Raw genomic sequence first — 14,599 nt, forward strand, 5'->3', positions numbered from 1 at the left:
TGCCCTACTGCAAAGTGATAACATCGTTCTGTGGGGACAACAGTGTTTACCCGAAAGTCATCAGGGTCCACACTGTGCTCACTCCATGCAGAGTGAAAACTGCTGTTGAGGTAGGAGCCAGAGCGCCGCAGGTCAACTTCATCTTCATACACCTCTGCTGCAATCTCCTCTCTCCCAGGTTTGGATACATAAAGGAACTGTGGAACACATAGGAGAGAAGCACATGTAAGATAACTGGTTTTGACTCAACACAGTCCATAAGTAATAATTACACATACAGAAAGAAGTCTTGAACATTGTTTAACTAGAAGGACTGATTGGAAGGCTTTCCACTTCAGTTGAATTCTACTTCATTTATATAGCACCATATCATAACAACAGTCACCTCTATGTGTTTTATATTGTAAGGTAAAGAAGCTACAATAATAAAGAGGAAACCCCAACAATCAGACGAACTCCTATGAGTAAGCACTTGGCAACAGCGGTGAGTTCCACCAACATTTTATGATATCTAAGTAAATGTAGCATGTTAGCTTAATACATATTAGCATTCAGCATACATTAGCATACTGGCTGGCTTTCAAGCAGAACTAGACCATGCTGAGTTAGCGGTTATCGTTAGCATTATATAACGAGGTCTTATATTTAACATAAAGTCGAGTTACATGCTTAAAGTAGTTAAAGATAAAGCTAACAAGTTTGAGAATACTGTGAGATATCATTTAGATTTTTACAGCATGTCATCCAATCAGAAAATAAGTGGTTTGAGTCCCAGCTACTCTGAATGTTGAAATATCCATGGGCAAGATACAGAACACAGGGTTATCCCTGATGCATCCATGTGAGTGTGTATGTGACTGTTAGACAATATATTAATGTGTGTGAATGAGGCTTGTAGTAAATTTTTTTTTTTTTGCCAAGGGCAGTAGAAAAGCGCTAATCCATTTTCCATGACTTTTTTTCTATTCTTACTAGTGCTGTCAGCGTAAATCTCGTTAAAATGACGTTAACGCGGCAAATCTCCGTTAGCGAGTTAACGCGGATCACCCCGTGCACGGGGCTGCATGGCGCTAACGTGTTAACCAGCTAACCGCACTAACGCATTGACACAGTGCAGCCCCACGCACAGGGCGGTCTGCGTTAACGAGGTTATGGTGTAACGTCATTTCAATGAGATTAACGCTGACTGCACTAATTCTTACTGTATAATTAGTCTACTCTGGCACTATGGACATAAAAATGTGGAATACCTTGGGAACAAAGAGCAGGGCGAGTGTCACAGTGATGGTGACATGGGTGTGTGTGAAGGAGAGCAGAAGCATCCAATCAGGATGAAGAGATGGAAAGGTAAATCTGTGGGAAGCAGAAAATATAGAATCATCCCACGTCAACGTGTGTTGGCTTTCTATTTCGTATGGTACACAGACATATTGTTAAGCATGTGATGGGCTTTACTGCCTTTCTTTTCAGACACATTGACCTTAGTGGTCTTGGTTACTGTTTACCGGAACAGGTGGAACAGAGAGGAGAGAAGCAGCTCATTGTGGATGGCGATGCCCATGTAACGAGGTTCATGGAAAGCTGAGGGTACTGGCCTTACAGCAGTCCACAGTGAACTCCCCCAGCACAGGAACAGAAGCTCAGCTGTAGCAGAAGACTTTATAATCACTTGGATGTTCAAGAATACACAGTACAAATGTTGAAACTAGTTTTACTTCACCCTAACAGTAGTTTTGTGGTGCTTTATGTTGTGCGCTAAAGCTCTTAATACTGGTGACAACTTAAATACCTTTCTTGAATGCAATTCAAAGAAGTCTCATTTAAGCTTATTCAACAGTGAAATTATTTTTTAAGATATATTCTGGTTTCTTATAATTTAATGGCCAGCTATTTACTGATGTATACTTTTTTATTTTTACCTAGAACTTAAGTTGTCAAGATAATCCCAGTGAATTGCTGACAAAGTGATCCTGTGTGTCCCACTGGATTTTATTGTACCAACGCTGCCTTCTACTTTGTTGTCTAATGTATTGCTTTAAGGAATAAGTGTAAAAATGGACTTGTAATGAACTATAATAATAAAGTTGTAAACTTGCCCATAGGTGTGAATGTGAGTTCGAATGCTTGTCTGTCACTATGTGTTGGCCCTGTGATAGACTGGTGACCTGTCCAGGGTGTACCCCGCCTCTCGCCCAATGACAGCTGGGTTAGGCTCTAGCCTGATTATGATGATGACACATCTAAAGTAGTATTTACTGAATTCTTAGACCTAAAATGAATCAGATTATCTTTATTATGTCCTTATGCATAAAGACTTAGAGGTGAAAGAGGTTTTACTTTCTTTTTATCATAACTGTAAATAGATATAGACATAGGTACACTTTGAGATTTAATAGAATCACTGTAACAGCTACTGTATGTTTAATGATGCTGTTGATACTCTTAACAGGTTCTTTACATGTAGTTTACTTACCTACAGCCATCATGTAGTCCCAGCGGTCAAGGTAACACATGTTGAAGCCCTGTCCATCAGGTGTGTTGGTTGTGATGAAGACTGGAATGTTTCTGTCACGATTCTGCATAACACCCACCGTCCATGCACACAGGAACCAGCTGACTGTCATCAGCATCACTCCCAGAATTCTCAGTAAATGGAGGCTGGACATGTAGGGCATTCTCTGGGCTGTGCGTGACAGGAACACCTTCAGTACTCTGGTCCAAAACAAGAGCAGTATTGGCCCTTAATGTGGAGTATTTGGGTACTAAAGACAAACTGGTGCAACTTGTAGTAAACAGTAAAGTCAGTGACTGAGTGTTGAATTTGATGTCACTTCAATATGAAGTTTCTTGAGAGATGTCTTTGCCTGGAGAGACTTTTGATATCAGTGGAATTAGGCTCAAAGTAAGTAATGTAAGTTAGACAAAAATCCACAGAATAATTTTTGCTCTCCACGATAATTGCAGATTTATACAAGCTGGGGAGATCTCTGGGAGCTATTTCTAAACAACTGCAGATTTCAAGATCATCAGTTCAAACAACTGTAGATAAGTACAAGTCATCCAGATGTGTTACCACTTTGCAAAGGTCTGGCAGAAGACCCGAAGGGTGACAGAAGAGATTGGTTAGGAAGTTTAGGAACAACCCAGGAATCACCGATTATCACAAATTATTCAATGTTACCTTAAATAAACAGGCAGATGGTGAAAACTTGGACATAATTGGGTGTTCCAATTGGTTTTGGAATGGATTAAGAAAGTAAGCTAACACATGAACTTCCCAAAGCTCTTTAAGCATCAACCCTATTGAAAATTTAGGGACTATGCTTAAAACCGAGGTTTGTGACAGAACACCAACCAATTTAAATTAACTCTATCAATTTTGCCAAGAAGGGTGTTCAAATCTCCAGCCAAAGTTATTCCAGAAACTTGTTGATGGCTATCAAAAGATCCAGGATCACGGTGCAACTTGAAACCTGCCAAGTGACGTTTAACCAAATATTAGTGTGAGTGTATGTATACATTTAGCTTATACGTAGACCTTTGTGGATTTGAGAAAATCCCCAATAAATCACTCAATGTTTATTTGAAAGGACAGAAATCAGAAACAAAGTCTTCCCATTTATGGTACACTCTGGGTGTACAAGTTAGCAAACTTTAGCTGATAAGTATACGCATATAAATTCAAGAGGAACATGCTCTTTTCCCCCCATAAAATTACACAGTCTTAAAGGCAAGTGGTTTAACTTAGTTTTGAAATGAATCATTTTATAGTCTCTTTATAATATAGTTTTGTTTGCTAAAAAGCAAAACAAAACAGACATCTATTGTCCTCCCAGTACTCCAAAAACTCAATTAACTTATCAATTTTAAATAATAAATAAAAATACTATGTTATGTGGAAACCATCGTATACAAGTTGCTCTTTGACCACAAATAGTGTCTGTATCAAAACATATTAAATATATGACAAATATGATCAATTTCATATTATTTGATATGAGATTTATATTTGTAGATACTCACTGAACCCAAATGTTATTTAATTATAACTGAATGCAGTTGTGGATTTATAAATAGGCCTAATTTCCTTCCAGCTCACTCAGAAAAAGATCATACAAAATATCTTCCAGTAAAATAAACTAAATATTTTACAGTAAAGTTCATGTATTTTTCAAGAAATTGAGCATTTATTCAAAGCCATTAACCACTGTGCTTTGATGTTTAAGGAGAAGGTATTAAACAGAAGCACTTAATTTTAACTACATTAAATGTTAGTATCGACTACTCTCGGTGCTAACCTACCTGTACATCTTAAGTGTGACTGTGCCGTAGACAATGGAGAAACCAAGCATTCGCACCCAGCGGAGCAGGATGCACCTGAAGGTGCTTGGCCTGAAGTACATGATAAAGACCTGCAGAGACAAAGAAAGAAATGCTTAGTAAAAAAAAAAACTACAGCTATACACAACCAACCAACAGTTTCTATTGGTGTATAGATAGTTGGCGCAACCAGTTATTAGGTTTAGGGGGCGATCACTTCTTCACCATGTAGGTTTTGGATTTCTTTCCCCTTAAAAATAAACGCCTTCATTTAGAAACTGCATTTTGTGTTTACTTGTCTTATTTTTGTCTAATATGCAATTTTGTTTGATAATCTAACAGATTTAAGTGTGACAAACTTATCAAAAAATAGAAGGAGGTAAACACACCACTGTATGTACATTACCAGTCAAAAGTTTGGACACACACTCTCATTTAATGTTTTTTCTTTATTTTTTTAATACTTTCCACATTGACAAACTGAAGACATTGGACATATGAAGCAAGATATATGGAATTATGTAGCAAAGAAAAAATTGATAAATAACTCTAAATATCTCTTATATTTAAGATTCGTGAAAGTAGCCACCCTTTGCTTTGCTGACAGCGCTGCAAATCCTCGGCCTTCTCTCAGTGAGCTTCATGATGTCGTCACCTGAACAGGTTTTCACTTCACAGGTGTGCCTTGTCAGGGTTCATTTGTGAAATTTCATGCCTTCTTAAAGGAGTTGGGACCATCAGTTGTGTTGTGCAAAAGTCAGGTTGGTACACAGCTGACAGCCCTATTTGACAACTGTTAGAATTCATATTATGGAAAGAACCAGTCAGCTAATTAAAGCGAAACAACAGTCCACGATTACTTTAAGAACTGAAGGTCAGTCAGTCCACAAAATTGCTAAAACTTTGAGTTCCCCAAACATGCTTCCAGACTGTGTAAGGGCCATTTGACCAACACGGAGAGTGATGGAGTGCTGCCCCAGATGGCCTGGCCTCCACAGTCACCTGACCTAAACCCATTCGAGATAGTTTGGGATGAGATGGACTTCAGAGTGAAAGCAAAAGGGCTAGCAAGTGCTCAGCATCTCTGGGAACTCCTTCAAGACTGTTGGGAAACCATTTCAGGTGCCGACCTCATGAAGCTCATTGATGGAAGGCCAAGAGTGTGCAAAGCAGTAATCAAAGCAAAGGGTGGCTATTTTGATCTAATCAAATTTCAAACACGTTTTGAGTTGTTTCAAACTTCACACTGTTTATTACATAATTCCATATGTGTTCATTCATAGTTTTGAAGTCTTCTATGATGTAAATAATCATGAAAATAAAGAAAAACCCTTCAATGACAATGTGTGTCCAAAGGTTTGACTGGTAGTGTATACATACACACACCACATCTGTTTTTACTGATGCCTCTGCTGTCCGTATAAGCGCACATCACGCCTGACTGTAATCACTTTGCTGTGATGGTAGCATGAGCAAAACAGTGTCAGCCACTCAGGATAAGAGCATAATCTATATCTTGTGATAATGTAAATGCAAACATACATCACTGTGTTCAAACTGCTTATACAGAATAAACTGTTTAGAGTGACAACTTATAGAACAAAAGTCATGGCAGGAAGGCCCGTTTAATCAGTATAAATGGCCAGCACACAAACACAGATTGGGGTCTCTGTTATAGATGGAGCTGCACAGCAGAAAGAAATAATGTGATTGGTCAACCCAAAGATATAGTGCAGTGAGTAAGCTGAGCAAAATAAAACAATCAATGACAGAATAAATGAATCAATGCAATAATCCAGTAACTCCAGTGATTATTTATTGGGAACCTGTGTTCGCCAGTGCAGATTTGCATCATGGGGCTCTAAACCAAGCTCTCTTCTGATCTGACATTGTCTTTATTAACTATATACTCAAAAACCGACTTTAAAGCTGAGGCTAAAAATGAGAACACGGATATCCTGATGACTTCTAGATGCCAGTGATATCCAATAATAAAGCTCAAATCCTCCTCAATAAAACCAGTTCAGTTCATTAATATAAAAATAAAGCTGCTGTTCTTATAAAGCTGAACTAATGAGTGCAGAGGGACAACAGTTGTTGTTCTCTAAAAAGTAGTTACTAAGTAGCCAAAAGGTACCTACTACTACAGGTGCTACTACACCGAGACACTCATATTGATCTTTTTTTGTTGACATTAGAAAATCCTGCTACGTTAACGGGTCATGGTGGATTTCAAAACCAGCTTGAGTATGTTGGTGGGATGGTCAACAACCTTCCTTCATGCAGGGGATTTATTTGTAGATGAAATGGCAACTTTACTTCAGCGACACCCCAGTGAGATGACAGACCGAACTCTGACCTTTCATCTGGGGCTTTCAGAACTACAGTCAGCTATGTGGGCTGCAGGTCACCTTTGAATTAAAAAAAAAACCCTCACACAACATGATCCCAAATATTTGCTCATTTCCAGTCTTGCTTCCACCTCTTACGTCACCACAGCAGGTTTTAGATCTTTAATTTCATAACTGAAATATATCCTGTATTCATGTTTGTATATTCTTGCCTTCCATGCTTTCATCTGCATCATCATTTTGTATAGTTCTACACAAAATGAACTGACACATGTATCTCTGCATTTACATTTCTTTTTCTTCTTTCAGCTGCTCCCTTTAAGGGTTGCAACTGCAGATCATCTGCCTCTATTACATTAAATCTACATTTACATTTACAAGTACTTATTCACGTAAATTGACATTTATGATATTTGCATTTATTACTGGCATTGTTATTATTATTTAGCTCTTAAATGGATACCAAATATACCTGCAGGCTGCTATCTGAATAAAGGTGAGATGACTTGACTATATTTTAGTTTGCCCATCATCGATAGGTTTGAATGACATGTGGGAGGGGCTTCTGTATTTGTAGAGTTCGCCCTTCTTATTGACATCACACAGAGCCAAGAGTCCTGAATCCTGAGCTTTTTGTTTGCATGGATTACTTGTAAGATGACTCTGTTTCATAGAAGCACCTACCACTGTAACAGCATATATAACATAATAGGTCCACTTAACTGTGTGTGCAAAACACTGCAATCCACTACACATCTTACTTTTGGATAGCAGATTCAATAAATCTTAAAAATGAATGCATCCTATATATTATACTGTAAAAAAGATAGCTTTGAAGATCATCACTTAAATATTCTTCAAATGTTAAAGTCAGCATTTTGTTTTGTTTTTTAAGCTGTCCTGCCTACAGCTTTAACAAGCTGCATATGGTCTGCACCCACATTTACTTTGCCAAGAGGAGCTCTATAAACTCTCTATAGGCTCATCTTGATATCCAGTTTCTTTTTATTTTATCCTTTTTATTTTTTTTAAGAGTTTGCATGCTCTTCCTGTGTTTGTGTGGGCTCGCTTCCTCCCACAGTCCAAAGACATGCAGTTAGTGGGGTCAGGATAGCTGGTGAATCTAAATTGCCCATAGGTATGAATGTAAGTGTGAATAGTTGTCTGTCTCTTTGTATTAGCCCTGCGACTTTACAGAATTGCCATGACCCCAGGAAGCAGCCAGCCGAAAGAAGCCGGTCACCCAGTCCAGAGCCAGCACCCGCAACTGCAAGCACCCTGGACCCCACACTTCAAGAATGCAGGGCAGCAATGCTACCCCACCATCTCACCACACCTCAGCTAAAGCTTGGCCTCTTCCAAATCAAAGGCCAAGAAAAGTCCTGTTTCAGTATTAGGATCGTCTCATGTCTCATGATCATCCATCCGTTGCGGGGACAGCAGCCTAAGCAGAGAAGCCCAGACCTCCCTCTTCCCAGCCTTCTCCTTCACCTTGTCCGGGGGAACAACAAGGCAATCCCAGGCCAGCCAAGGGATATAATTTGTCCAGCGTGTCATGAGTCATCTCATCCTTGTCAGATGCTCGATCCACCTCAACTGGCTCCTTTCAATGTGGAGGAGCAGCGGCTCTACTCTGAGCCCCTCCCAGAGGGCCGAACTATCCCTATCTCTGTTGGAGAGGCCAGCCACCCTTCAGAGAAAGCTCATTTCCGCCGCTCGTATCCACACGTATTATATGATCATGTTTCTTTTTACATATACAATCTAATGCAACCACCAAATACAAAGCACCTTATGAAGTGAATAATTGCTCTATTATACTCTCAAAATCCATTAACATGTTGACACACTCGACATTAAACTAAATCATCTGTAATGCGGAGCACAGGACCAGCTCTGCACACATTAAATCACTCTGTAGATCAAATTGACTGACACTTTCAGATGGATTAAAAGAAAAAAATCACATCCGGGTTATGTTAACGCCTCTTTAATTGGTAAAATGAATCTAAAGATTGATTGATAATCTATGACCGGAGCTGAGGGAGGTTATGAAATGTGCCGACGATGAACACGCCCTCGCATTTCTCATACACGCCCTCAACCCATTCACCCTCCCTACAAATCGTCCATTGTCACATAATCTAAGATATGGAGCTGTGCAGTGATCCGTGAAGAGCTCTAATCTGTGGGGCTCTCAGTCGGCTGGCTCGGTCAGAAACTCACCGGGAAGTAGAGGAGCAGGGAGCCGAACAAGATTATCTCCAGCAGCAGCAGGCCAGAAGCCCGGATCCGCTGCGGGTGGAGGAGGAGAGGAACAGCTATTATGAGAAATTGTTGCAAACAGCACTACAGAATATAACACACATTAATGTAATGTGGATTATGCTACTACTACTGCTGCATCTGCGGTTGATTTTATGATTAGGATTAATTATCAGACTAAAAGTTTCATACAATAAGATGATGAATAAAAACTGGATTGATTTTTTTAACATAATGTATTTGGCTCAGCAGTCACCATCAACCTTCCATCTAAACATGATCTATATGGTGGCCTTGCTAAGCCAAAAGATGTGACTCACCCGGTTGCGACGATGCCGGTAGGCCACCAGCATGCTGATGAAAATGAGGAGCATGAAGACCCCCTGGATGGCGAGCACACCAGACCTAAGAAGCCAGTCCTCCTGCACCCAGCATGGGGTACCGTCCTGGCAGCTCTTACAGCCCGGCCAGCAGGGGAGACAGATGGGCATGTTCGGGTAACACATACCATTGCTGTCACTCTCATTCACAGGGGCTCTATCTGCATCACATACAGACACACACACATCTATTCAACCTACACAAAACCATGGCAAAACCTCATATACATGCAAACTCCTCAAGGAGCTTAAAACAGTATGTTAAAGGTTTGCATAGATTGGGTCTAAATGATTCATCTTAATTTTGAAATAATCTTTTTTAGTTTTGAATTTTGACTTTGAAAGATCTGGTTTAATAATTAGCACAATTCCTGTTGTTGTAGATGGTCCAAAACCAATGGGTGCTGTCATGGTGGCTGCATCTATGATTTAAACGGTCTGACTACTAAGAAAACCAGCCTAAAGAGACCTGGTAGCCTGCTGCCTTTGCAGATGCTTGAAAAGAGTTAATTTGTTAGCAGCAGTGGATAGTTGATCGTCACCTGGGCACAGTTTGCACTTTACCATCACTTTCTTGTTCTTTGATGCAAAACAAATAAAAGTAATGTCCATATCTTTGCTTCTCAAAAGCAGAAAAAAAAGAAAAATGACACATTTGACACTTTTTTTTTTTGTATAATACAAGTAAGTGACAGTGGTCAATTTTTGACAGTGTGGTCAATCAACTATGACCCTCCGAAAAAAGAAAAACATATTTTTAGATTTGATTTTTGTAAATCCCCCCCCCCCCCCCCCCCCAATCTGGACATAAAACAATAGACAGAGCTGCTAGGTCAAAGTTAAGGCAGCAACCTCCAGGGAGTTTCACAGTTAAACCAACAGATTACTTAATATCTGTTGACTTACCTGAGTCCTGAGGCGATACGTCAGGGCTGTAGTATCCTTCTTTACAGCGACAGCAGTACTGACCCAATCGAAAGCCCCGGCCTGGAACGGGAATACACTGCAAGAAACACGGAGTGTTTGTTTTTCCTTTCTTTTGTTATATATATATATATATATATATATATATATATATATATATATATATATACATACATACATACATACATACATACATACATACATACATACATATACAGATAAATATCTCGCTCAGATACAGATAAATATCTGAGCGAGACAGATAAATATGAAGGCATGCTGGCTCGGACGTTGCCCGGATCAACAAGGTCCGCGTCAGGTGTTGAGGAACCAGGGCACCCTGACGAAAAGTGGGCTACTGGAACAAGAAGGCATCGGTGGGCAAGAGACGAAAACAGGGCGTTGTTGGAATGCTACTACGCAAGTAACCCCGGCGGAAGGGGCTACATGAATAGGATGAGGGACCTATGGATTCTTCGATACCCAACATCCACAATGACGGCGAAACAACTAGTAGCTCAGTGTTCCAACATTCGAAAGAAGGGACTGCTCTCACAGCTAGAGATTGACGAGGTACAACACAAATGCTACGGCAAGGAGGAGTCAGGACGCCAGGTCAGGGGGGAGATATCATCACCCCCACCCGAGATTGGGTACATAGCCCCAAGTGCGATAGGAGAAGGATCGTTGAGTGCGAGAGGAACTGACCTGAAAAATAGGATCATGGCCAAGCTTGAAACCTGGATCCCGCGTAGCCGGTTACCAAGATTACGTGAAGTTCCCTCAGAAGGTCTGCTAGATGATGTTAATGCAGCACTACGGGCAATACCTACAACCACGATTACCGACACTAACAAGCTGATCTACAATACGGCAACAGTGATCAGTGAGATGCTTGGCTACAAGTTGAACAGCGACAAGGGGCAGTACCCTCCATGGAGAAGGAGGCTAGAGGGCAAGATCAAAGTAGCACGGAGGGAGGTTAGCCAACTAACGGAGTTGCAGAAAGGTGCGACAAATAAGGTGCCTAAGAAGTACAGCAAGCTGTCCATACCTGAGGCCTTGGAAACTGCCAAGCAAAGACTCACAGCCTTGGCCAGCCGCTTGAGGAGGTACACCAGAGAGATAGAAGGCAGGAGAATAAACCAGCTGTTCTCCACAGAACCAGCAAAGGTGTACTCTCAGTGGCAAGGGAACAATAAGAGAACAGCACCACCAAGGCTGGAGACGGAGCAATACTGGAAGAGCATATGGGAGAAGGACGCAACCCATAACGGCAATGCTCAGTGGCTAGTGGATCTGAGGGCAGACCACAGCGACCTCCCTGAACAGGGTCCAGTAACCATCACAGTGGCAGATATCCAAGAAAGGGTCTCCAGTATGAAGAGTTGGACAGCACCAGGGCCCGACATGGTTCACGCCTACTGGCTAAAGAAGCTGACTGCACTCCACGAGCGTCTGGCAGCACAAATGAACCAGCTGCTAGTTAACGAGAGACACCCGGAATGGCTAACTGAAGGCCGGACGGTCCTGATCCCCAAGGACCCCAAGAAGGGACCGGTCCCATCCAACTACCGACCAATAACCTGCCTCAGTACTACATGGAAGCTCCTGTCAGGCATCATATCGGCTAAGATGAACAGGCACATGGGTCAATACATGAGCGGGACACAGAAAGGGATTGGCAAGAATACCAGAGGCGCAAAACACCAGCTACTGGTAGACAGAACAATCAGCCGAGACTGCAAGACCAGACTGACCAACCTGTGCACTGCCTGGATTGATTACAAGAAGGCCTATGACTCAATGCCCCACAGCTGGATACTGGAATGCTTAGAATTGTACAAGATCAATGGGACCCTGAGAGCCTTCATCAGGAACTCAATGGGGGTGTGGCGTACAACACTAGAGGCCAACTCCAAGCCCATAGCACAAGTCACCATCAAGTGCGGGATCTACCAAGGAGATGCTCTGTCCCCACTGCTGTTCTGCATAGGCCTGAACCCCCTCAGTGAGATCATTAACAAGACTGGCTACGGATACCGACTACGGAACGGAGCAGTTGTCAGCCACCTCCTGTACATGGATGACATCAAGCTGTATGCCAAGAGTGAACGAGACATCGATTCACTGATCCACACTACCAGGCTATACAGCAATGACATTGGAATGTCGTTCGGACTGGAGAAGTGTAGTCGGATGGTAACAAAGAGAGGGAAGGTAGTCAGAACTGAGGGGATTGAACTACCAGAAGGCAACACTGCAGACATAGAGGACAGTTACAAGTACCTGGGGATCCCGCAGGCAAATGGGAACCATGAAGAGGCTGCTAGACAAGCTGCAACCACCAAGTACCTGCAGAGGGTCAGGCAAGTCCTGAGGAGTCAGCTGAATGGTAAGAACAAGATCCGGGCCATCAACACGTACGCCCTGCCCGTGTATATGTCTATGTATATGTATATACATAGACATATATAAAACACCCAGCACGCCCCTGCGGGCGGTTTATCCTTCAAGCTAGGGTCCTCTACCAGAGGCCTGGGAGCTTGAGGGTCCTGCGCAGTATCTTAGCTGTTCCCAGGACTGCGCTCTTCTGGACAGAGATCTCCGATGTTGTTCCTGGGATCTGCTGGAGCCACTCGCCTAGCTTGGGAGTCACCGCACCTAGTGCTCCGATTACCACGGGGACCACCGTTACCTTCACCCTCCACATCCTCTCGAGCTCTTCTCTGAGCCCTTGGTATTTCTCCAGCTTCTCGTGTTCCTTCTTCCTGATATTGCTGTCATTCGGAACCGCTACATCGATCACTACGGCCATCTTCTTCTGTTTGTCTACCACCACTATGTCCGGTTGGTTAGCCACCACCATTTTGTCCGTCTGTATCTGGAAGTCCCACAGGATCTTAGCTCGGTCATTCTCCACCACCCTTGGGGGCATCTCCCATTTTGACCTCGGGACTTCCAGGTTATACTCGGCACAGATGTTCCTGTACACTATGCCGGCCACTTGGTTATGGCGTTCCATGTATGCCTTGCCTGCTAGCATCTTGCACCCTGCTGTTATGTGCTGGATTGTCTCTGGGGCATCTTTACACAGCCTGCACCTGGGGTCTTGCCTGGTGTGATAGACCCCAGCCTCTATGGATCTTGTGCTCAGAGCTTGTTCTTGTGCTGCCATGATTAGTGCCTCTGTGCTGTCTTTCAGTCCAGCTTTGTCCAGCCACTGGTAGGATTTCTGGATATCAGCCACCTCCTCTATCTGCCGGTGGTACATACCGTGCAGGGGCCTGTCCTTCCATGATGGTTCCTCGTCTCCCTCCTCTTTCTTGGGTTTCTGCTGCCTGAGGTATTCACTGAGCACTCGGTCAGTTGGGGCCATCTTCCTAATGTATTCTTGGATGTTCGTTGTCTCATCCTGGACTGTGGTGCTGACACTCACCAGTCCCCGGCCCCCTTCCTTCCGCTTAGCGTACAGCCTCAGGGTGCTGGATTTGGGGTGAAACCCTCCATGCATGGTAAGGAGCTTTCTTGTCTTTATGTCAGTGGCTTCTATCTCCTCCTTTGGCCAGCCTATTACCCCAGCAGGGTACCTGATCACGGGCAGGGCGTACGTGTTGATGGCCCGGATCTTGTTCTTACCATTCAGCTGACTCCTCAGGACTTGCCTGACCCTCTGCAGGTACTTGGTGGTTGCAGCTTTTCTAGCGGCCTCTTCATGGTTCCCATTCGCCTGTGGGATCCCCAAGTACTTGTAACTGTCCTCTATGTCTGCAATGTTGCCTTCTGGTAGTTCAATCCCCTCAGTTCTGACTACCTTCCCTCTCTTTGTTACCATCCGACTACACTTCTCCAGTCCGAACGACATTCCAATGTCATTGCTGTATAGCCTGGTAGTGTGGATCAGTGAATCGATGTCTCGTTCACTCTTGGCATACAGCTTGATGTCATCCATGTACAGGAGGTGGCTGACAACTGCTCCGTTCTGTAGTCGGTATCCGTAGCCAGTCTTGTTAATGATCTCACTGAGGGGGTTCAGGCCTATGCAGAACAGCAGTGGGGACAGAGCATCTCCTTGGTAGATCCCGCACTTGATGGTGACTTGTGCTATGGGCTTGGAGTTGGCCTCTAGTGTTGTACGCCACATCCCCATTGAGTTCCTGATGAAGGCTCTTAGGGTCCCATTGATCTTGTACAATTCTAGGCATTCCAGTATCCAGCTGTGGGGCATTGAGTCATAGGCCTTCTTGTAATCAATCCAGGCAGTGCACAGGTTGGTCAGTCTGGTCTTGCAGTCTCGGCTGATTGTTCTGTCTACCAGTAGCTGGTGTTTTGCGCCTCTGGTATTCTTGCCAATCCCTT

The 14,599-nt window shown here is 43.0% G+C and overlaps 1 protein-coding gene and 1 long non-coding RNA gene across 3 annotated transcripts in view; one reads left to right on the forward strand and one right to left on the reverse strand.

Annotated features, from left to right (window-relative positions):
* gpr179 (G protein-coupled receptor 179) overlaps window positions 1-14,599 on the reverse strand; it is a 33,980-nt gene that overhangs the window by 5,655 nt on the left and 13,726 nt on the right. Inside the window, exons 3-10 of the mRNA XM_085458302.1 lie at window positions 10,223-10,319; window positions 9,257-9,477; window positions 8,898-8,966; window positions 4,303-4,412; window positions 2,474-2,712; window positions 1,506-1,644; window positions 1,251-1,353; window positions 51-197 (exon numbers count right to left, since the gene is read on the reverse strand). Of these exons, the coding sequence (XP_085314428.1) occupies window positions 51-197; window positions 1,251-1,353; window positions 1,506-1,644; window positions 2,474-2,712; window positions 4,303-4,412; window positions 8,898-8,966; window positions 9,257-9,477; window positions 10,223-10,319 (1,125 nt within the window). The remainder of the gene's footprint in view (window positions 1-50; window positions 198-1,250; window positions 1,354-1,505; window positions 1,645-2,473; window positions 2,713-4,302; window positions 4,413-8,897; window positions 8,967-9,256; window positions 9,478-10,222; window positions 10,320-14,599) is intronic.
* LOC146706994 (uncharacterized) lies at window positions 80-2,096 on the forward strand. Of its 2 annotated transcripts, XR_014920728.1 has the most exons (4): window positions 80-225; window positions 409-484; window positions 1,214-1,347; window positions 1,514-2,096. It is a non-coding gene; the product is annotated as an uncharacterized LOC146706994 (long non-coding RNA). The 2 variants fall into 2 exon arrangements; XR_014920729.1 differs by lacking the exon at window positions 1,214-1,347.

This window comes from Copadichromis virginalis, linkage group LG6 (assembly GCF_057382275.1).
Source record: "Copadichromis virginalis isolate Kocher_CV1m ecotype Utaka linkage group LG6, C_Virginalis_male_GT1.1, whole genome shotgun sequence".
Classification (NCBI taxonomy): Eukaryota; Metazoa; Chordata; class Actinopteri; order Cichliformes; family Cichlidae; genus Copadichromis; species Copadichromis virginalis.